Source organism: Thunnus thynnus, chromosome 3 (assembly GCF_963924715.1).
Source record: "Thunnus thynnus chromosome 3, fThuThy2.1, whole genome shotgun sequence".
Lineage (NCBI taxonomy): Eukaryota > Metazoa > Chordata > Actinopteri > Scombriformes > Scombridae > Thunnus > Thunnus thynnus.
The window spans coordinates 8948230-8973107 of NC_089519.1; the positions used below are offsets into that span (position 1 = coordinate 8948230).

Here is a 24878-nt window from a genome sequence, read left to right on the forward strand (position 1 = left end):
AGATTATTGTGACCAGCCCGAGTATGGTGATCTCCGACTCTGGTTCTTACTGGTGTCTCGTTGCTCTAACAGACAACAGATTTAGTCTGGTGTTTATAGATTTAACCTCACAGCGGCTGGGTATGCAGATGGGGAGGATTGACCTGCTACGACCTTGGAAAAGTGCCCTGGCGGAGGACGACGGCGACCTCGGGATGGGCAGGACGTGCTGCAATGCAGCAGAGCAGATCAGTGGCGCTGCATGCTCTCACTCACACACACAAACACATAAACTGCAGCTCACTAACACACGTTTCACACACACCCTTACATAAATATCATTAAACAGCTAACCGTGCACAGACACACACAAATCAATATAAACACACACACATGCTCTCTTTGTGTGATAAGCATACAGGGGTGTGTCTTAATCAAACTGCCGCTGTCTGCCTGGCTGAAATGCACACACCACCCACATGACTCTGCATATATATATATATATATATATATATATATATATAGTCCTCTGTGGTTTTTTCATTCACTGCATGAACACTTACTGGTTTACTGATAAGATGATCTCTCATTTTCATCAGCCACTCGATCCCCCAAATGCCCAGGCAGGGCATCCCATAGGATATAATATGTAGCAGCAGTGCCAAGACATCTGATTTAAATACCAGCACAGCACAGACCCTCATTAAAGGGATTTTCTAGGGCAAATAAGTAAACCCTAATGACTCTGAGCAATCAGATCAAACCAGATCCACTTTCACTGAGTTTACTGGTAATACTTGCAACCCAGTGGACAACTTCATACACAGTAATGCACACACACAAGGACACTCTGGTATTTGTAATGACCTTGTGCTGACTTTCATTCTTTTCCTGGAGACATACCTTAACCATGGCAACCAGATGCCTTACCCTATTGTGAAGGGTGAGTCTGGTTATTTAGCATTTTTCTTATTGTTAACAAAAGCCTTGAAAAAATCAAAACCAACTATGAATTTATCCTATTAACAAGTATTGTCTGTGTTCAAAAGCTATTAAAAACACACCATTAAGCCACACCTTTGCACTGGGTGACATGTTACTTCAGTTTAGTTTGAGTCAAACCTGCATAGACCGCTGCTGCTGCCACAAGTACTAGTTTATCAAATATGTATTATTTCACGGCTGAAAGTAGATCCCAGCAAATGCACTATTTACTCCTGTTTGAGCAATATTTGCTGAAAACTACAGTGCCCAGCTGTTTTGGGAAATTATTTAACCTTTTTTAGAAATGAAACTACTTTTAAAGATTTACATCCTCACTAGGGTTTGGGGCTACAGACAGAGTAGGAAAGTTGGAAATTATTGAGAGATGGCCTAATGCTTTGTTGGTTTTATTTTTTCATGGAATATAGAATATCATGAGCCTTATCCCTTGATGTAATCATAAACACACATGCGCACGCAAGTAGCAGATGTTACAGCACAATTGGACTGAGCCTGTTGGTCAGGATGTGAAGGAAGGTGATGGGTGCAGAGGAAGGGTAACTGTTCCAGAGATTTAACAGGAAATTCTCTCCAGTTTGACCCCATTGTCTCCCATCTGACAGGATGAGATGGGGCAACATGTGACCTATAACATTTAACATGTGGTGGTCAGCATGTGTTTTTGCTGGTGCTTGATTACTTTAGCTCGACAGATTTTTCTATTTTCATCAAACACTTAACAAAATGGGTTTATTTTTTTATCCCATGTATTCAAACAGCTGAGAAACAACTAGGATGTTTTTGTTTCATCACTAGTGTGATAAATGTGATAACAGACTCTCTTCGGAGGCACACTGCTGCTGCATGTGACTTATAGGTTTTTCCAAACAACATAATCTGCTTCACAACATGTCCAATGTGACCTTTGGCTACACACTCACCTCATTTCATTTCAGCACATTGAAATAAAACCTGAACAAATGATGCACTTTTACATAAAGAATTCTGTTTATTATTTGATATATATATCATATGCATCTTCATATAATAGTTCTAATACCAGTAAGTCAAAAATAATAATCATATTATATTTATATATATAGATATATAGAAAACTAATCCAATAATCTACTTTTTACTTGGACTTTACTTCCTTGTAAAAAACAACATGGAGAAACATATAATCTTCCCCCCAGCTTCAATATAGGCGCTTTGAGGGTGCAAAGAAGATAATACAAAAAAGAAAATTACACCTGAACATTGCATCTTATAGAACTAGAACATCTGTCAGCAGCTAGTAATGTTGACCATCTTGGTTTAAGACACAGGAAGAGTTTTCTTTTTTCTCTGCTAGAACATCTTTGACAAGTATCTTTTTTGTTTTGTTTTTAACTTTAGTTGAAATGGCTGAAAGAGGACGGCAAGTAATGTGATCAGCTGGATTCGAGTTTGGAGACTGAGAGACAGAACATTAGATTACACCAGTCTCATTACACACTTTGGAGATGATGAATATCAGAAGATGGAGGAGAGGAGGGGGAGACAGGAAAAACGGGGACCTTCAAAAACAGAGAGGCAAGGTGAGGGAAATAAGAGAGAGGAAGAGGGATAAGTGTGGGAAAATAATTAAGGTTTAGAACAGCGGGGTATAGAAAGTTTCATTTATGTGCTTCTCCACCAATGATCTACATTTGTAAACAGAGGGTAGCGACACAAACAGTGCAGAGTCCTCTCAGTCTCCTTTTAATGATGCCCAGCGTCTCTCCCTTTCTCTGGGTGCTGTCCAGGAGGTAGCCGTGTCACAGTTGGCAGGGAGAGATTTCCACTCTAATCCACTTATCTGCGGCAGTCTTCACGAGTTTTACCAACCGTACTAAAAGCATTCCCCCCAAAACTCCCCTCCCCTCAAAACTCTCGATATGTAGAAATAAAAACATGGAGGCAGGCTGTTTCAGGGCTGTGGACATGGATGAGGCCATGGACAGACCATCTGGAGCCGTGGAGGGTGGCGCCCAAGGGGCCCTCGTGTCTGTTCAGGCCAGAGACGCAGGAGGGCTGTACCACTGCGACCCCCCCTCACCTCCTCCCTTTGAGGAGCCTGGCTGGCCAAGTTGGGGTCAAGAGGAGGCATCAAAACTGTACAGGAAAGGAAGAAGAAGAAGAAGAAATGTTGTATTAAATACTGTATGATTTTGGGGGACATTTTTTATCCTTGACTGATTTTATACACGCAATTCAGAGACACTAAGGTTTTGATTTTACTGCAGTGTATAGCATTTAAGCATACTTCTAAGTTATGAAGAAAGTACACTAACATGAACCAAAGAGCACACAAATGTGATAACCAATGGCTTAAAGGTGTACTGTGTAGAATTTAGTGGCATCTAGTGAAACGGACATGGCATAAATATTGGCAGAAATGGAATATAATATTCTTAAGTATGTTTTCATTAGTGTATAATCACCTGAAAATAAGAATTATTGTTTTTCCATTACCTTGAGCCCTTTATATCATTGAAAGCAGTTCCTCTTTCACAGCCCACCACCATGTTTCTACAGTAGCCCAGAATGGACAAACCAAACGCTGTGTCTAGAGAGGGCCTTTCGTGTTTTTTGCGAGTTTTGTGGCAGCTGCAGGTTCTACTAAACGCTTGGAAGGGAAAGGGGAGGGGAGGGGTATTCAGTTGGTTGCAATCTGCAACCTCACCACTAGGTGCCACTAAATCCTACACACTGGTCCTTTAATTAATGGTTAATAATTTGTATATTCATTCTTTACAGATCAGTGGGTCATAAAAGGGTTATGAGCATCTCACTTTCTAATAAAACATCACGTCTGCAGTTATTATAAAGGTTAGGTTCTATGTTATTAATACTGTAGCACTTTGAGTTTCACTATGAATGAAAAGTGCAGTACAAATTAAATGTATTATTATTATTAAGTCATTAATAAAGGGTGGATTTTTTAATAAACTAGCAATTCTGCAACTGGTCAGAAGGCAAGTAAGTCAGTTGTCACAAACTGCATTTCCAAAGGTGCTATTTGTTTTGATTTGTATCCAAATTCTGTCACTGTTTTTCTGTTGCAGCAAAAACTGAAGAACTGGCAAATCCATGATTTCATAGACAGTGAAGAATCTTTGAGTGATTTTTTGTTTGTGCTTGGATTAAAACGGGTATTTCAAGAAGAGGTTCATGTGATAGTGGTATTAAATTAACCTGTTGTTTCAAGTTTACTGTACTAGTGTAGGAAAAATTAAATTGGGATTACACATTTCATTTAATAGCTTTCATGGGATGAAATCAGGCATTCATGTCGACCATTCTTGTGTGTACTTTTGCTGGATAATTGCTTGCAAAGTAACAGGGCTACAGTGAAATTTGCATGGCAATGCATTACTCTGGAAACATTACTAAACTTCATGGTGATAAATACTCAATGATTAGCAATACAAACAGATATGAATCCTGCCTAATTCTACTTTTTCACAGCACACATTTTGACTTGAAAAGCACAGGTGTTACTAATTACATTAAGGGTGGTTCCGCTCTATTCAAGCGTCCCAGTAAGCCATGACAGTGTGACGGTGTGACAGTGAGCCAGGGACCCTGAAACTCAAGCAGCTAAGTGGAATTCAGTCATCATTAACTTTATTATTTACACCTGCTTTTTCTACTGTGAAAAAGACCTATTCACCTGTGTTCTCTTACCAGATTTATTAATCATTAATAAATCCACTAGTTACAACTTGCTATGTCATCTTATAGATAGATAGATAGATAGATTGATTGATAGATAGATAGATGGAACAGACGGACAAACAAATAGGTGCAAGAATCTATGGAAAGAAGCAAATGAAAGGAAAAGAGAGAGTTTGAGTGTAAGATGTTCATCACTGCAGGCTTTTGTGTAGCTTATCAGTGACAGATCCTTTTGTTCCCGCCTGCGTCTGTCTCCAATACAGCAGAGAGCTGTGGGACCTGACTTCAGTCTACATTGTTAAGCACCATCCTTGTTGCTTCTCTCTAAGCTCACAAATCATCTACTGACATAAAGTGCACTTTCTTCTTTTCCTCACCTGAGTCATTGATATTTGTGTATGAGGTAAGTAGCCTGAAAATGCAAAGGCATAGAGGGATTGATGGAAAAGGAGGAAGAAAACGTCACAACATAGGAGAGGGAGAACATCCATGGGAATGTGTGTGAATCATGCCTGTGATTATACGTTGTGTGTGTGTGTGGGTGCTTTCTGCGACAGGAGGGGCCGACTATCCTCTGGGGGAAGGTACGTCTTGTCTTGCCATCATTAAATATTAACATAGCCATCTCGCCCTCCCACTGGGGCCTGATTGAAGATGTAGGATATGGTACAAAGGGACAGGATAGGGTCACCTCTAACACTGTAGTCTCACTGTAAACCCACTGTGATTACACCTGGGCCAGACCAAGCATGCAAACACATTACTCATCTGGAGCACTGGACTAACTCATAGAACGACCCTGCAATGACACAGGATCACAACACAATACAAGTCAGAGATATTTTGTTGATTATCTAATGATTAACTAGAGAACAGAGTGAAAATACTCTAATATTTCACACATTCCGGACTAAGACATTTCTAAATGTCATTATTTAAGGTAAATACCTTCCCATCTAACTAATAAACGCAAATAGAGACTCCAGCTGAAGGAAGCACACTGTATGGTAAAGTAGAATAATTGGAGCTAATTACAGGATTATGGGCCCTTGTGGAAAGAACGGAAAATGACCTTCATTGACTGTTCTTCTTCTTTCGAAGACTCTAATTAACACAAAAGCAGCTTATAAAAAAGACACAAGGTAGAGAGAGGTTCTTACCTGTCCCATAGCTTGACATTTCTACAGTTGTTGGTGCAGCAGCCAGCTGATATCAAAGCTGTGACAAAGAGAAAGGGAGAAAGAAGAAGGGAGAGGAAGCAAGAGGGGGGGAGAGAGACAGAGGGTTTTAAATGTGTTGTTTTGACAAGAGAAGAGCGCCTCATTAATCCAATGATTTAGAGCTGACGTCTGTCTGTTAAGACTGCCAAAACAAGGGAAAATGGCTCATAAATAAAACATGATGATGAAGTACTATCAGTTTTTATCAGAGAAATATATGTAAAGGAAGAACTGGGAATATGTTTGTTATTGTGCCCAGAAAAACCAACTGAACCATATTCAAACGACTGGTTTGACATTTTGGGATATACGCCGAGAGTTAGATGAGAAGATCAATTCTACTTTCATGTCTGTGCGTTAAGGAGCTAGAGCTGTGAGGCGATTAGCTTAATGTTTTTTTAACGTTAGCATAAAGACTGGAAGCAGCTTGGCTCTGTCCTACGTTTAAAAATCTGCCTACCAACACTTCTAAAATTCACTAATTAACAAATCATATCTCATTTCTTTATTCTGTAGTCAAGCTGAATGTTAAAATGACAATATGTTGTTTTAGGGGGAACTATGTGTAACTTTTTCTTGACGAACAACAGTTCTGCTGTCCAATGACAACCTGACAACCTCACAGTGACAATGTTTCAGAAAGTTATTGCTCCCAGGAGTTACAACACAAATGATCTTTTTCTAGACTTCTTTGAAACAAAAGAGATACAACGGGTTAATGAATGAGCTTCAGAGGTGTTCCTAAGCCTATTTTAAAACTTTGAACAAAGCTAGGCTGTTGCCCCATGCTTCCAGTTAATGCTAAGCTAAGCTAATCACCTCCATACTTACCTCTAGCTCCATACTTGGTTCATAGACGGAAGTGGTATCGATGTTCTCTGACTCTAACTCTCTAAATAACACAACTTCCCAAAATGTCAAACTATTTCATTTAATGTATCTTTTATAATTTTCTTCTATGAACTCAAAACATTGTGCAATATAAGAAACTATATTGATTGGATGCGTTTTCAGGATTCATTGAAAGACACAGTGTATTCAAAAGGTGCTTCAGGTCCATGGCCTCCACTTTATGTTGCATTGTATAGAACAGCATTTACAGCTTTTTCACATTCTCTCATCGTCTGTTTCAATCTCGGCTGCAATGGTGCAAGTGACAGCGAGCAGAGCAGCAGCAACCTTCACAGGGTAGTTAAATGTGAATCTGCTGAGGCGCACACACATGCACACACATAGGCAAACTGATTTATCGAGACCTTTATCATGGAGTGTATCAAATCCAGGACTGAACAAATTAAGTGAAACAATGACAGGAGACAGAGGCAGCCAGTGAGATGGAGAAACTAGGGATTTTTTTGTGGACAGTATAGTCCACTGTAAAAGTTCAGTCATGCTCTCTCACACCCAGCCTGACAAGTGTAACACTATTCAACTTTACTCTACTGTTCTTAAAATGCAAATCAAGCCCTTGACTCTATCTTGACATCTTTGACCAAAGATTCCTTTACTGCTTTATTTCTGCTTCTCAGGAGAAACACTGCTGTCAAATAAAATGGTGTTCATCTAATTGCTTTAAAGTACAGAAAAATATCTTCCCTCATACTTTACTATGTCCAGTTTGGGTTACAACTTTTGGGTTTGTGAAAGATGTGGAAAAATGCCTTTTCCTTAAGCAGTCCAAGCTTTAAAAAATGCTATCCCTCTTTACCTCCTTTGCCCTTCAAAACAATTCTTTTATCCTTGCTCTCCTGCTTGATCTCTCTCTCTCTTTCTTTCCTTTTTCCTCCAATGGTTTCTCCCCATGAGTCCTCCCCATAATCATGTTTTCAGCACATTTCCTCTCCTTGGCACGCTAACATCTCACATTAAAGATTCATAGCGCTCTTGTGACCGCAGAGTTCTGCGAAAGATTCCAGTAGCCACCTTCACTACGTTCCCTGCCCCACTCTGTTTATCTTCGCGGGGGAGGGGAGGAAGGGGGGTGAGGCAAGACTGCACAGAAAGGTATGAAAACTCCTTTAAAGAGTCGGGGGGATGCAGCGGTGGGCGGGAGGGTGTTTTCATTTGGAGGTCAGGGTGTGTAGAATGGAATTGATTTCACGGCTAAAGCAGAGAGTAAATACACAAGTAAATACACGATCATATGCATCTCACTTCCTCCTAACACACAAACACAAACGATCACACAGAGGGTCTGCAGGAAGTGTAGCTGATAGCTAGTTAGATGGTACATTTAAAAGCATAACTTTGTCTGGACATGCTCTGATGGATCGATACAAACATAGAGTGGTCTAGCAATGATATCCCAGCAGTTTTAGAATGATGCCAGAAGCATTCATCAATTGTAGCATTTGAGAATGAGACAATCGTTATAAATCAGCCCTAAAATTATATTGGTTATAAATTATGTTGGTTATATTAACACAAAAATTAGGCCAGGAATCCATAATACAATGTGATTCGTTCCAGATGTGTTCCAGATGAATTTTCATAACAAACACAGGGTCGGCGCCCCTCTCTTCCTGAGCTCAAAAATTTGTCTGGGATGTCCAGAATAATTTTCAAACATACTTGATATTTTCATTCACTGTGATAGAGCACGTTGGGTGGAAAGGGTTAGTGGAAATCGATTTGTTAGATATGCGTTACTGCAAAGGAGAAGACTACTGAGCCAACTTCCTTTAAACAATTTCTGTAGTGTCTGAAAACAGTGGAGCAAACAGTCGCCCTGTGCTAACCAGTGTGAACACAGTTCTTGCAGTCTGCATGTTTTAGCACCAAAGACCCGATGTGTAGTTACATTGCTGAGGAGGTGCACACCAGCTCCATGTGTAGGCTCTTTAGGTAACACACAACCATATGTTTAGCTTAGCACAGTAACACAAACTACAGACTCTAAACGGAACGCTAAATTGTGCAAGACGAAGGTCATGTGACCAACAGGAATATCCGAGCTAACGAAACCACAAATCTGCTAGCATGTTTGCTGCTGACTGACCACTATTCAATGTGTGAGCTATTAGCCTACAACGTTATCTAACAGACAATACTGACTGTGTGGGTTTGACAATGTTAAATGTTATGATTAACATAATGTTACAATGTTATGATAAATATAAAACTGTAATACAGAAATTGGAAAGTATATTGAAGAGATCCTTAAATTTGTTTTTTCAAAATCCAAAATTATGTTGCATGAATATTAATTTATTAATTTACATTGAATTTACATTTGAAATTTTTTGCATTGTCCGTCCATCACGTGACCTCTCGCTTCCATACACAGATGAGCTACAGGAAGTGTAGCTGATAGCTATTTAGATGGTACATTTGAAAACACGACTTTGAAAATGGATCAATACAAACATAGAATCATCTAGCAATGACATCCACGCAGTTTTTGAATGTGGTTTTGGATTAATGGCAGAGGTTTAAAACATGAATTTATTGTAGGTTATATAATGTGCAAAATGAACATTAGGTCCCTCTACACAATGTGATTAGTTCCAGATGCATTCCAGATGAATTTTCATAATAAACACATGTCAGCGAGGCCTTGTCATCACCCTGCTGTATGAAGGTTGGCGCCCCTCTGTTCCTGAACTCATTACCTTGTCTGGGACGTCCAGATCAGTTTCAAACATGCTTGATATTTTTGTCTCATTGCATTTTTGTTTGTGTCAGTCTGGCTAACAGTATGGCTGCTCTGCACATCCTAGTATGGACAACTGTGACAGTTACAGTTTGAAAGTAATCACACAAGTGGACAGTTGACAGCACAGAAAATATGGCAGAAGGAGAAAGACACTGCAAACAATACAGTTTCTTGTTCGGTTCTCTTGGTTCTGGATCTTAGGACTCAAACCTCGGCTGCTCAAGCACAAGAACAATTAGCTTAAATGGATTTGCTGTCCCAAGGTCGGCAGTCACACACACACACACACACACACAGGTCACAAGATTACAAACTCCTGTCTTGTGATGGAACAGTCTGATTAACACACACCAACCATGTGCCAAAATCCAGAGAATCCATTTAAAGTGAACTTGATCAATGTCTAATGTAACTTGCTCTTTCTGAATTCTAACCAGCGTCTGTGACCTTTCAAGGAGAGTTATAAAGTGAGAAAAACATACAGCACGCTTGGATGGTGTTTGTTGATTTAGTTATGGGCAGAGCATTAAAACCAAAATTGGATTTAACAGGATGTGAGAGATGTGTAGAGGGAAGGGGCTTTGGTGTGGGTCAGAGCAAGAGTATATAGATAATGTGATTACTCCAGAATAATGTGGGGCTTAAGCTCTCTTAAATTCCACCTCTGTCCAGCAGAGCTCAAGAGAAAGGCTCTAAATTTCCCCACAAATAGATCTAGAGAGATTGGCTTGGGAGATGCTGCTCCCACACTGAATAAAACATTGCTCGGGATGGGGGAACCCTTTTCCCTTTGCAGCCAGACACCATTTATTAACACTGTATAACTCATAATCTCACAGTTCATATAAGAGACTCAAACAGTTTTAAGGTTTTTAGGTGTTAACAAAATTAGAACTCTTTATTTTTGATGAAAATAGCTGAAACAAGTTTTAAGAAATGACTCATGGGGCTTTATATGAGTAATAAAAATAAAGCAGATCTGAAATTTTTTATGAATGACTGCGGTGTATCAGTATAATTTGTCAAAATAGGTAATCAAATTGTTATTGATGTCTGAATCTAGCCAGTAAACACATAAACCTGCTCTCCACAGGGCGGCTCATCTCTCAGTCCTCTTTGATCTGTCCCCCCTCCCTCGCTGTCCTTCTCTCAACTTACAGGATCAATGCAAGGTAATTTCACATGGCTATTCCCTCAGATCTCCTAAAAATCTGCCGCATAAATTATTCAGGCTGGCTGGGCAGGAAAGCCTGTGGAGATGCATGGTAGATCAGTGACCTTCCATTTAGCTAGCTGTCAGTCAGACAATCAGAAACACAGACAGTCAGACAGTCGGTCAGTCAGTCAGCGAGGCTGCCTGGCAGGAGAGCTACTTAGCTTAACGTCCCTCAAGCAGGCAGCTGCAGTCAGTGCTGTTACTGTATTGACAACGCTGGAGCATGAGGGTAGGTTCTGAATGCATAATGCCAAGGTTATTTGTGGCCATAACACATACACCATGTGGAAACAATATGCGGGATATTTATGAAGTCAGTATTTGGTCAGTGGCTCGCACACAAAGTTCCTGTCTTGTCAGGCCAGACTTCCAAGTTGATTCCACTTGAGGTCTGGGGAGTTTCATCTCCATCTTTTGTCATTTCTGCTGAACTAGACTGTGGCACCAACAAGCTGAGTGGCTCTATGCATGAGCTGTCCCTCAGCGCTGGAGAGACTGTAGTGGTCTGTCTGTCTTCTTCACACCAATAAAATCACATTCAATACTTGAAACTTGTTTGTACCAAACAAAGGGTTTGGCCATTCAGAGAAGTCATTTCCAGAGGCTTCAAACTCACTAACAAAATGGCCGCATGAGGATTTTAGAAGCTCTCACTATTAAGTTTTTATATTCTAATCTTTTTAGGTTTTGTTTTTTTTATATATTTTCTTGAGACCATTTAAAGCTACATAACATTAGGCAGTGCATCATTTCAAATTGAGCATTTTACTTGCATCACTTGTACACTGAGAAAAAACATGCCATGCACATAGTCATTACATTTTTGTATAGCTGCACAGTCGATGCTACAAAAGGAAATGTTGCAAAGTTGCATCAAGGCTTCTAATGGCAGTGAGAGATAACAGCTTGAACTTCAGTACCCATAACTCATGTTTTGTAACATTAAAGGAATAAGGATTGAAAAGTTCATCTTCATTTGTTCTTTGTTGCTCTTCTTTCCTCTTCTTTTACATTTTAGGCTGATAATGACGGTCTATTTTCACAGAAATCCTGCCTAGTCTTGCTTTAATGACATTTTAATTAATCTCTCCATTTGTTGTCACATTAGACTATGCAGAGTGTAAAAACACAGCAATAAGAGAGCGAAAAATGCCACGCTGCTGTAATTAATGCTAAGTGTCTTCCGACTACTGCGTAAGCGTTATTATGAGGTGAGTGATGGCAGCAGGTACCAACGGCAAATAACTTCAAGCTCTGATGTCTGCAGCGTGGCTCACTGTGGGGCTGAAGTAGACTGTGGAGAGATGAGAGCGTGAAACTCACTGGAGTAGAGCTGGATAATTGGAGCCCTGTAGGCTGATTGAGCCTACAAGCGCTGCACGTGTTTGTGTGTGTGTGTGTGTGTGTGTGTGTGTGTGTTTGTGTGTGTTGTGTATTGTGCTGTCCTTTTGCCTTTGTGATCTCAGGGACATATACTGACATATACACATTTACAACTAAAGGGAGTGCATGCAACCATATGCAAACTCATACGTGGACTATAGACTATAGTCACATTTTGAATATTCCAAGGAATTCTTATGTTTTGTAGTAATCGTGCTATCATGCTCGTCTAGCTTGATGGAATGTAAAATATTTGTGTATTGTGTAACTCAAAAATCAACCTCTGTAAGATTCATATTTAAACAAAAGAGATCAACAGAACAAGAAAAAAAAAACACTGTCAGAAATATGTATATAAGCAGCTGTCACAACGCCGCCCCTTAACTCTTCTTCTGTTGCTTTTGTCCTCCGTTTTCACGCTCCACATCTGCTGTTAAGTTGTATCGGTGTGGTATGTATTCTGCTTTGAATCTCAAAGGTAAATTAAATATTCAAGTAGACATTTGCAAGATAAACTGCTGTTGTCCTATTTTAACATGTCACCACCCATCACTCCCCAGTGCTAATGAATAATATAACAGGCCGGGCGTAGTGTGTAGAAGATAGTGTTGTGTGTGTGTGTGGCTCACATCATGGGTGGGGACGAGATACAATATTGGACATTTACCAGCTGAGAATGATGTTGGAGTTAAGTCAACCCATAATTCTTTGCCTCTTCATCTAGCACCACACTTTTAATGACTTCTGCTTTCTCAACTCCCACAAGCCTTGCTGACCCACGTCCCGGGACTGAAACTTGTTTACACTTTCTCATTTTGTCCCTCCTCTCCCTAATGAAAACAACACTCATCCTTTCTGTAGTTGTGTTAAAAAGTCCTTCGTATTTAGATAGAAATAATACAAGGTATTGCATCAGATACAAAAAAACTACTTTGCTTCAAAACAATGCAATGATGTACTGAATTTAGGTACTTTAAAGCCTGAAGGATGAGCTGACATTAACACTGATATAAAAAGTCTTCAGGGTTACATCTAGGTGTGGACAGGAATTTGCATTCCTCTGTCTCACAGCTCTTCTCACAGTGAAAATAAGATTTTAGCACTCTGTTATACAGGGTAAAATGATTTAATCCCTTGAATACAACTAGAGTGTTGAGATATATCACTTTTTGCTGTATTTTTACCTTTAATGCATCATCTTGTATTAGAGAAAGTAGAGAAACTGACAATCTACTGCAATTACATGTTTTACCTGCATCTGAAGCTCTCACGAAGCCAGAATAAAGAGGTAATTAAATGAACATTTTGCTGTAACAGTAAAGGAAATGAGCCAGTCAGTCTGGAGCAGTGGGGGGTAATGAAATTGATTTCAATATCTCTGAGAGGAAATCTCACAGACTGAAAGACATTGCTGAAAGAGAACTAGTGAGAGATAATGATATAAATATAATGATAGTGGTGCCAATCATGTCATGTTGGTAGGATCAGTCCAACGGCTGTAACAGGAGCTGCAACACTGCCATGTTGTCATTCTCAGCAGGAAAAACATTAGATCAAATGCACATTATGCACAATATAGGCAGGAGATACATTTATGCCCCAGGAAATGGATAACTACATCCTGGGTGTTGTGAGAGGGAGGGATACTAATGTTGTCAGCTGCAGCGGTTTTGACGTGTTATGTTATGAAATGTTATCTCACTTTCTGGCTCTTAATTGATGGTGGGCATGTTAAGACTATCCCACTGATGGCGGTAGCAATATGATAGTTGCAATATCACTACTACTAGACCAAGTGCACAAGAAACAGGCACCCCAGACAAGATAGCTGACCAATAAAACAAGACCATGTCCTATTTGAAAGAAGAAATGACACATTCTTCGTCTTACGAAGTAAAAGTTAAATTCATAAGTATAAAATGCACCATTGCTCAATTCAACAGAGCCAGGGGTTTTTGCTAAAACCACCTCACTTGGTCTGGTATGATCAGTAGCATCTGGTGACTAATGTTAGTAAACTTAAAGCCCTTTCCAGATATGAATACCTAACATTGCTGTCTTCGTCTGTTATAGTAATGGCTTTTGCCAAGATAGGTGTCTGTTACATAAATGTTTGTTACGCCTTTAGTAAGACATGACAGGACTTGCACACTGTACATGATGCACTCAGCTACATCTGTCCAGCTCCACTCTCCTCCTGCACTCCCACCTGCTCATCTGATACCCTCACGCTGCCAGCACTCAGCACGACACACAGCTACAGCCGAAGTAAATGTAACGTAGCTAAAAGTGGTTACTGCTGGTGACTTTGGGACCGACAGAGGTTCCCTCAGGCCCAGTCCTGCCCTCGTACATGGCAGCCACTCAACTTCCAGTTAATTACCTGGCCTAGCAAGCTAATTTCCTCTCAGCTCACTGGGCTGTTCCCCATTGGCACGACAAAGACTGTTCTCCATTCCACTGGGTTTGCGTGTCTACCGGATGACTGGGGCTAGTGTGGAACATTTGTCGCATACCTCTGGGGTTTGGGCTGGAGCGACGCTAGTACACGCTAAGCAGCCACCTTCATAACTCACACAGCTACTTAGGAGCTGCTAGCGGGGGGAAAATGTTTGGGAGCATCCGATAACGGTTAACTGCTAAACATGTTCATGAATTCATAATGCGTGATATGTTTCCACTTTTTTTCTAGACATACATCAATGCTGCATCCTCATAATATTGGAAATGCTATATCTGCAGTACATAACCATTCTCCTTACCTCTCCCTGATTTATAATTTAGCTTGCCAAAACATTTTTTTGTTCTCTTCTTGGAGACATTTCACACTTCATTTCCTGTTGACATTACTGTTGTCTGGAGTTTGTTTGAGCTTCCAGAATGAACCCCCCCTCCCCAAAAAAAGTCTTCATTGTCTGAGTACAACACAGCAAAGAGGCAATATGCTGTATGTCTGTGTGCTCCATCCAGGAGGAGCAAGCTAAAAAGAGATGAAGCCGACGGCGGCGCGATTAAAAATGACAATGATATGCACCAGAGGTAGATAAACAAAATGCCTAATCATGCACTCCCTGGTTAATGGCTGCTCTGATGGCCTATAGGCAAGGGTGTTTGGGATAATTGGTCTCAGGTGTGATTAGAAAATCAAATGCCATCATAGCATTTAAAAGTAACATTTTCCCCTTTGCGGGGCTGTGATAAAGACATCCACCTCAAGAATCGCATGTCTCTGATGCCCTCAAACTCTAACTATCGCTGGAGTTTTTAACCTGCTCTCATTTCTCTACTGTTTTACATGATAAAACACATCGAACAGGGAACACTTATGAATTATTTGCAGGAAACTGCATTGACATGGGTTTTAAATAGAGGCTTAGGTGATAAAAACACAGGATTATGTGCCTGAACAAGTCAGTCTACACAACACCATGCCACTTTTGTAAGTTCAGGGAGTAATGAAAGCTAAATCTTCGATAGTTGTGGTACAGATGAGGTTGTCTGGTAATAATACTAATCCATTTGAGTTAGAGAAGCCTAATGCTCCCCCAAATCCTTTCATGCCAAGCAGCTGTGACAAACATTTGAGTTTCTTCATGACGCTTGTGAGACTTCGCAATTTGTCAAGGGGAGGCTTTCCATCCATCGCCTTGGCAGACAAGTGAGAAAGAAGAGGACCGAGCGGAGTCAGAGGAAGAGAAGAATGAGTGAGGAAGACAGGGACAGGGAGGGAAGGAGGGGGGAAAAAAGAGCCAGTAATCCACTCAAATACTTCCTCAACCCTCATCTTCCCTCAGCTCAGCCTGGCAAACAGTACACCCTCCAGCATCCTCCAGAAAGAGAGCTTTGTAATCAGAGTTTTCTCTCTGTCCGACAGCTGGTTGTTCACACTGGCAGCCAATTAGGATGGAAAGAGAGAGAAAGACAGACAGAGAGAGAGAGAGAGAGAGAGAAACAGAGAGACAGAAAGACAGAGAGAGAGAGATAGCCTGCAAATCTCAGTGACAGTGGAGAGGGAGAACATTATCTGCGGCCAAAGCTTCAGTGATGATTTCCTGTTGCACTGACAGGAAGCAGCACTTCTAAACAACAGCCAGAGGAGCTGGATAGTCTGAACTGATGCTCTAATTATAAAGATTAATAGAATCAATGAGACAGCGGGAAGATTCTTGCTAATTTGATCAGATTGCATGCACAAGAATGGAGAAATAAATCATTGAACCATGCTGCCAGTGTTTGTCAAATCTCATTAAGTGTATGAAATCCAATCAAAATACACCAAATGGAGTTCGACATGATTATGCAAAAGTTCAGCAGACACTTCTTAAAGATTCAGTGCACAGTAATGCTCACGGGTCTGTGAGGCTGTACTTAAAAGGACCAGTGCGTAAGATTCAGTGGCGTCTAGCAGTGAGGTTGCACATTGTAATAAACTGAATACCCTGAATACCCCTTTCGTGTTTTTCCATGAATTTCGCAGCCACCGTAGATTCTACTACATGCTTGAAAGGGGAGGGGGATGGGAGGGGTATTCATTTGGTTGCAATCTGCAACCTCACCGCTAGAAGCCACTAAATCCTACACACTGGTCCTTTAAGTCATAAACCAAAGTATTGGGCAAATGGATGGATGGAAATTTTGACCTGATGATGGCACTAGATGAAAAGTCAGGGGATCACCAAAGTCAGTAGGACACATCCTCTGAGGACCATTAATGTCTTTACAAAATTTGATGACAATCCATCCAATAGTTGTTGAGATATTTCAGTCTGGACCAAAGCGGTGAACTGACCAATAGACCAACATAATGCTACTACTTTGACTAAAAATATATTTGTTTCAGAATGGTTGTCTTACACTGCATGTGTGTGTGTGTGCCATTCATTGGTATCACAAGGGCAGAGGTTCTCCCACACACTTACAGTGTCTTTTTTTCCCCACGAGGCCTTTTTTTTTTCTCCTTCCGATCATCTGAGCAGCTTAAGCTAATATGCAGAACTTGTGATTGCTAAAGCAGAAAACATGATTAAGTCTCTCCTCTTTTTGAAAAAGACCCTCTGCAGGGTAGCGATCCTACAGGCTTAGCGAACAGTCACCCTTCCAGTCTGGGTCAGGAGACTACAGTGTTCATGGATGATTATCTGTCACAAAGAGGGAGTCTATGACATGGAAATACAGGCATTTTTGATCTGGGTCACCACTGAACTGAAAGGTGCCATTGTTTACTTGAACAGCTCCATATCACATAGTCTTAGTATGCTTTACAGACCTATTATTTTATAAGTGCAAGGCAGTACTAATACTTAGTACTGAGAATTCCTGAATTATCTAAATGCCTTTTTAGATTTTCTTGATCATGCATTTTTTAGATGAGAGGGTATGTTTACGCAGGTTTCTCTTCTACTAGCACGTAACTGGACATTTCTGTCATACTTTACAAAGCAAAACTAACAGTACTTTGAGTCATTTTCAGTGTGTTTCTCACAGCTGTAAAAAAAAACAACTGAATATGTGTGATAAGCCACCCAAAATATGCAACAACACATTGTATTAAGAGGCTACAGAGGTCAGAGTGTTGTTTGCCTTTCATTTTGGATTTTGTCAGGAATTTAAAAGGCCTGAGCTTCTGTACTGTTGAGTGGCACATGAACATGAGACTTTCATTTGTCTGAATAAAACCTACACAGCTACACAGACCCTGGATGGGACATTGTAGCACATGCACCCAAATCACATACACACAGACACACACACAAACAAGCATACATGCAAGTACATAAAAAATGAAATAATACTGTGCAAAGGGCTTAGAGGATAATCCAAGCAAGTGGAGTGTACTACATCGTCACAGGAATTAAATTCCCTCTTCGTCCAAAAAAGGACATGGCAGTAAGGATGGGTCAGTGGATGACACACACGGACACGGCCACAAAGCTGCTCTCTTTACTTCTCTTACCTCACAGAAGGCTTTCTCCATATCTATTCATCTTCCTCACCCTTTTGTTTCTTCATTGCCTGGACTGTGCTGAGTTTAAGTGTTTTTTGTTTTTTTTTTGTGTATTGTAGTATATCAGCAACAGACAGGCAGTATTTTGTGTGAAATTCTAAAGCAGTTAGTTCAGTATTTGCCCCAGGCAGACACTGAACAAACAAAATCTCCAACCTCCACCCAAAATGTTGATTGCATGTCTTGATCTCACTGTAAATAGCGTGTTGTGACACTTGAAGTTAGTGTCCTTGTCAGGTCAGCAGAGGCATGGTGGCCCTTTGGGGACATGCTCTTGATAGAGATAAACAGCCCTTCTGACAGATAACTAGCCATAATATATATAACTCCATCTCCAGATATAACTCTATCGCAACTCACGCACACTCAAATTTGCTCTCACAAAGGCTTAATGAAGTCTTTATGGACCTGGTTAAAGGCTATTTGGTGCAAATGTTTCACTCTGAGCTAAGTTCAAAACAGTTATGCCACAGTTGGCAAACCACCAGACTCGAGGGCCAGTGAGTGCCCCTGTGCACTCACAACATTTTCCAATTAAGGATTTTGTGAGGCATTAACGTGGCGTGGCCTTTTGCAGACATCATATGGGTTTCAGGTTACATCAAGATTGAAATCTCTTACAGAGCTACAGAGTGCATGACTGCCATGAGCTAAAATAGAAACGGAATGATGATCCAAATCAAAGTTGTGTGTGTCTTTATAATAATCCGGTGCAATCCATAGAGATTGCAAAATGGCTAGAGAGGCCACGTTTACTACCAGACTGTCATTTCTGAGGCTATAGCGTAGTTCTTAAAGGGGTGCTCCAACAATTTAGTGTTTTTATGTCATAACATTAGGTCACAGGAGACAGATTACATAAATACGGTCATAATTTAAGCAGCAGAGGCTGAATATCCTGATTTTAAATCTGCATTATGGGCCAAGCCCCAAAAACACTTCATTTCCCATCATGCAACTCGGTATTTTCTCTTCATTAGATCAGAGGCTTTCAAACTGTGAGGCACACATGACGCACCGAGTGAGGTGAAAGCAACAAGTGCATATCAAGTTTATGATTGTCTATTTACAGCTGAATATACAGTACATTTATCAATTCAAATAATCAATAGGCATAAATGACTCATCATTTAGTAACAATAGCACATAATCTCCCATAACCATGGACTTAACGTCATGAGAGGTAACTGAAATATTTCCCGTAAGTGTTAGTTTACTCCGTTCTGTGTAGGATGTTTCTCTTGTAATTTCAGCCTCATATTGCAAAGTCAGGCAGATATTTCACCTTGAGGAATTTGTCCTTTAGCTTATGCCAGCTCTGTGCCACTCAGCACTTTTTTTCCCCCGGACTCCAGAAATCATTATCAGCCACTGTGGGGTATTTAAACAGCAGCCAAGTTGGTACTTTGATATTCCTCTTTCTCTCTGACACCCTTAACTCCCACTGATCTAACTGAGATGGGCATGACTGCAGCAAAAATTCGGGTGGTAATTCGTCGTCTGACAGTTGTGCATGTGTGTGTTTGTGCAGACAGTTGCACCACAAGTTGACATCTGAGAACGCCTAACTTGAGATGAATCTGTTCGACTTAGATACAGAACACGTAAAATAAATATTTCTGAACCTCTTATTTTCTGTCTCATCCTGCGAGCCAACTCTCATTCCTCTCGAGACACCAAAAGAATCAATAATGCTGTAAATTTTGCAACAGTCCAAATGAGAGAGAGTATCTCTATTTTCTCAATCACATAAGTGAATTCCAGCTGCGTATCACACAGCAATTCTCCTTTCTAAAATGTTTGAGTTTTTCCAAAGAGTGAACTCCTATCTCCCTTCCTATTTTATCTGACTTCTACAAAGAGAAAACAATGATTTGGCATAACATTAAGACGCTATTGTGTTAAATTTTAGTGTTCAAGTTTGTGTAGCTACATGAATCTGTATTTGTGTCTTTGTATGTGTTTCGCAACACCTTCCACTGCGTGCAAGAGATGGATTGTGTGCATGAGAAATCACATCCCATCCACACGCACAGACATTAATATGCACATACACGTACCGTTCATGCCATTATAGATGCTCCGATGATGTGGTGACAGCTCATCTCCGGCCGGCCTCCTCTGCCCGTCTCTCACAGGGCTGCCAAACTTCACATGGTCAGGGCTCATACTGTATTGGTGCCTATGAATTTCAGGGCTGCCCCCCTGGATCACACAGCCCTTTTCATGGTGCTCACTGGTCCCTAAATGTGCCTGTCGGGGCTCAGGGCTCCCAGTACTGCTAATGCTGCTCCTGTGGTGCCTCTGATAGAGCTCCCCACTGCCTCCCTGACCCAGGAAGTGCTGCCTCTGGCCCAGGAGTAGATCAGAGCTATGGTGCTTGGGGTGCTGCTCTGGACTGCGTCGGCCCACGTTCCGCCCGTATTTTTCCGGACTTAGGCCCCGCATGACTCGACTGTGGTCAGGCACAGATATGGAGCCGCAGCGGGGTCGGCAGAGCTGGGGCAAGGTGTATGGGTACTCCAGACTTGTACTCCGGTGGCGCCCGGCCGGGTGCTCAGGGCTCGACACCTCCCTGTCTCCTCCTCCTCCTCCTATTCCACTGATGCTGCTACACCTGGGTTTATGTACCAGCTCAGGGCTCCTTTTTTCCCCAGCACTTCCAACTCCACCCACTCCTGCAGCCAGGTGAGGCTGCTTATGGTGAAGGTGATCGGAGCTGTCAGCACTCCCCGCGCTGGAGGTACTGCTCCCGTCCCCCACGTCTCTCATCAGGAGCCCCTGGCCAGGAACCAGCAGCAAACTATTTTGGCTGTCTATGGAGTTGCGGCACCCCCCCATCCCTACACTCCCTCCACCTCCACTTCCTCCGCCACCACCTCCTCCACCTACCACCCCTTTCTCCTCATCCAGGAGGAGGCAGAGCTCCTTCAGTTCCAGGTTCTCGCGGATTACCTCCTCCTGTCGAAGCTCCAGCTCCTTGAGTTTCTGGAGATAGAGGGTCACCTCTTTGCGCATGATGCTGGCGCTGTAACGGCCCAGGCGCTGCCACTCCCTGGACACACGCTTGCCTTTCTGGCGGTCATCATCCAGGAAGCAGCATAAATCCCGTAGCTCACGGTTGTCCTCCTGCAGCTTCTGGTTGATGTCCTGAGAGGGAAAAAAGAGAAGAAAAACAACACAGGAAGAGAGATTAGTAAATTTGAGCAATAGGCAGGGACTACAAACATTGCAAATTAAAACATTTCTGATCAGAGCCAGAAAAAACACAAATGTGCTTTTGATTTGCAAATCAAAATAGTTTTTCTTTTATTAATTGTATTCCAAAGTAAATCACTGCACCCATTGTCCAATTTCAATCCATTTCACTGCTCTTTTACTGTAGATATCAGTCAAACGCTGTATGCAATCATAATGAAATGAAATCCTAATCCTCTCTCTCTCTCTCCCATAAAAGCACTGACTCACTGTGTACCATTCATTGTGAAGTACATAATGTAGATTAGAATGCTCTGTAGGAAACGGAGAGGCCAAACACAGAAATAAGACTAGGTTGGGGCAGCAAAATCACATGCCCTAAACCTTTTAGACCAAGCAGCATTTCCTTAAACATACCCTCTTCACCTCCAAAAGAGCTCCCTCTTTCCTCATCTATCATTGTATAACGATTCAACTCTCCCTCATGCATCTTCCCTCTCCTGCTCTCTCCCTCTCTCACCCTCCAGCTCTTTCCTGTGTAATTAGGCAGCTTGGATGGGTGGAGAGGTGACGAGGTCTCCAAGAAAGGCAAGTGATCCCCATGTGCTTCTTCTGAAGCTATACCTCAGGCTAGTCTCAGCTTTAACTGTAAACATTGTAGGCATTGTGCCATAGTTCTCTCATTAGTAGTACAGAAAATTAAGGCAGTGGGTAAGGGTTACTGAAGAGGAGAATGCTTTCAAAACAATGCCATATTGTTCTAAAGGCAAAGTGCACTGCACATGCTGTAGATTTAGGAGCAGGGATTTTCTAGGAATGTAAGGTGTGTGCGGCTGGATTGCCAGAGACTGATTTGGATGCCAGATTTGAGATCTGGGATATAGACACAGCTGTTTTGGGTGGAGACAGAGGGACATGGCCCCCTCCTTTAATATTAGGAGAATTACTTTCTGCTTCATTGGTTTGTATTTTACTCCCACTTACTCTGTGTTTTAAAGGCACATTTTGTCAATAGTTTTGGTCACAAGTGCAAACATCCCTTCCCTAGTAAATAAACTCTTCTTGAATTCCTGAATTCACTACCTCCCCAGCAAAAGTTTCAATAAAACCTAAGCCTGTGCATGCACATACAGCCTATATATATGCACACACTACATTATACATCCATATCAGGTCCACATACAGGCCTACACAGTGGCACAATGAACTTCAGTGATAACATCCATTCTCACACCATGTTTCTAAACAGCAGAGCATCCCTCCTGCTATGCGCGTTCTCAGGTGCGCTCCAAACCTATGATCTCATCCTTCACCAATGCGCGCCCCCTCACCTTCAGCCCCCTGATCTCGTTCAAGTGCAACTGGAGGCTGCGATTGACCTCTCGGATGAGATTCCCATGGTCCAGAATCACGCTCATCTTGTCGGCCTCAGACCGCCTCAGCCGCCGCACCAGATCCTCCTTGGTCCACTTGAGCAGTTCCTCGTCAGTCAGACCGGAGATGTCCTCCGCCGGACTTTCAGTCTTTGCTATCGACAGCTGGAGCTGGGGCTGGGGCGGCGGAGTCGCTTTCTCCATTGGCACAGCTCCTCCGGCACCGACAAAGGGCAGAAAATACTCAGAGGCTCGTTGACAACCTCTGCTCGCATCCGCTCCCCGGTCGACTTGTGGTAAACGATTACCGTTTGGAAATCAGTCGCATAGTTTGGCCTTTTCTGTTGCTCCCGACACTTCCACTCTCTGCTAGAGCAACAGCTGACGATGCCGGCTGAGTGCGATACAGCGGAGAGGATGCTGTGCTGTCTATCACTGCAACATCCTCACAGCCGAGATGGACTGTGTGCAGCAGCCGACTGACAGTGTGAGTTTTCGTATCGGTTTAATATCCAAATTCAGTCCTGAACGCAGTGAAAGTCGGAAAAGCTTCGGCGGGCAGCCGGGGCGCACACCTGCCGCCTGAAGGTTCAGCACACTGCGAGAGAGGAGGAGAGAGTCCGCTGTGCCCCGCAGAAACACACACACATAGAGAGAGGGAGCTTTCTCCCTCACCCTGCCTCTCTAGCTCTCCCTCCTGGGGTTTGTGCATCACCAAAAATATAGCGTGTTTGCAGCGCCATCTAATGTTGAGAAGCTGTAATGATGAATTCAGATTCCCTTGACTTTACCACGGGGAAACACAGGTTTCTCTCGGGTGTCTCCTCCTGCTGACGTGACAGCTACATTGTGTAAATGTGTTGGCACAAGCAGGCCTACATGGTTAGCAGTAATAAGCTATATCAGTCAGTGCAAAGCAGTAGTCTAAAAATTCTAAATTCATTGCTGTTCGTTTTTGTTATTTTAAATTTAAACATAAAGTGTTGTCAGTCCTCTGTAGGATGCCTTTCCATTCTGCTTGTCTTTACTTAAGGACTCCATTACAAACAATGAGCTATAGGCTGCTATAGGGTATTCAGTTTCAAAGAGATGTGCGGTGAAAAGGCACATTGCAGTGGTGATTTCAATCTGAAACTATTGATTGAGTTCATCAGACTTTATCATTAGTCAATGAAATACTACAAAATATAGCCTACTGTGTAATGCGTTTGGACACAGATCGATGATAATGTCCCTGTGTCCAGGTTTGCCAGTTCCAGCACCATGGACAGCTGCAAATGGGGAGCAACAGGGCCTGATAGACATAATGGAGATATAAAACTGTAGGCTACAACCCTGTAGAAATGCAAGTTACTAGTCGCAACTTCAAGAGGAACGTTCCTTTTGAAATAACTGGGAGAAGGCGGCCTATATCTAGCACCTCTCAGTTATCAACTTATTGGCGACTGTGCCCTCTGTAACTTCAGAAATAAAGATTGCCTCTAGCTAGGCTGAGGGGCAAAAAAAGTCAGATTAACTGTTGCATGTGGTGTTACGCTATAACTCAAAATCACACATTTGCCACTTTGCCAAGTTAAATTAAAGCAGAACAGAATAACTGAACATAGGCAAGGCCTCATCACTACAGAAAATGTGGTTATACTAGTGCAAATGTGAGAAACCTCTGCAAATTTCAACCAACATCTGGCTGGAATAAGGTTCAGCAATACCACAATAGCTACACAATGTAAAAAAAACAAAAAAACAAACAAAAAAAAAAAAAACCATATATACTCTGCTACAATCCAAAGTTTGAGTAGTATTTAAGATGATTTGCCTAAATGTTGCCTAGTAGAGTAAAAAGTACAATATCCCCCAGAAATATAGTGGAATAGAAGTATAAAGCAGCATATGGACTTCTGGAGTGAAGAACGAAGTACATTGTAGTCTACCTAATCTTTAGTAGGCTACAGTAGGCTACTTGAACAAACTGTCCTTGCTCTATACAGTGCGTTAAAGTGATTAGCCTAGCTCTTCACATCGTAGGATTGGCCAGTGGTGAGATAGCAGACAGTGAAAATCACACTGTGTTACATTTTACAAAGACGACTGATGAAAACACCTGATTAACCACTGTCTGAGGCAAGTGTAACGTGGCATTTACCACACTCCATTTCCCATAGGC

The 24878-nt window shown here is 41.8% G+C and overlaps 1 protein-coding gene across 1 annotated transcript; it reads right to left on the reverse strand.

Annotated features, from left to right (window-relative positions):
* Positions 1 to 1989: 1989 nt before the first annotated feature.
* Positions 1990 to 24599, reverse strand: ccdc85al (coiled-coil domain containing 85A, like). Its single transcript, XM_067583944.1, has 4 exons — positions 22673 to 24599; positions 20204 to 21293; positions 5826 to 5883; positions 1990 to 3099 (listed from the first exon to the last, which is right to left on the reverse strand). Exons 1-4 carry the CDS (start codon positions 22916 to 22918, stop codon positions 3081 to 3083), a joined length of 1413 nt encoding a protein of 470 aa, XP_067440045.1. The 5' UTR covers positions 22919 to 24599; the 3' UTR covers positions 1990 to 3080.
* Between the last annotated feature and the right edge of the window lie 279 nt (positions 24600 to 24878).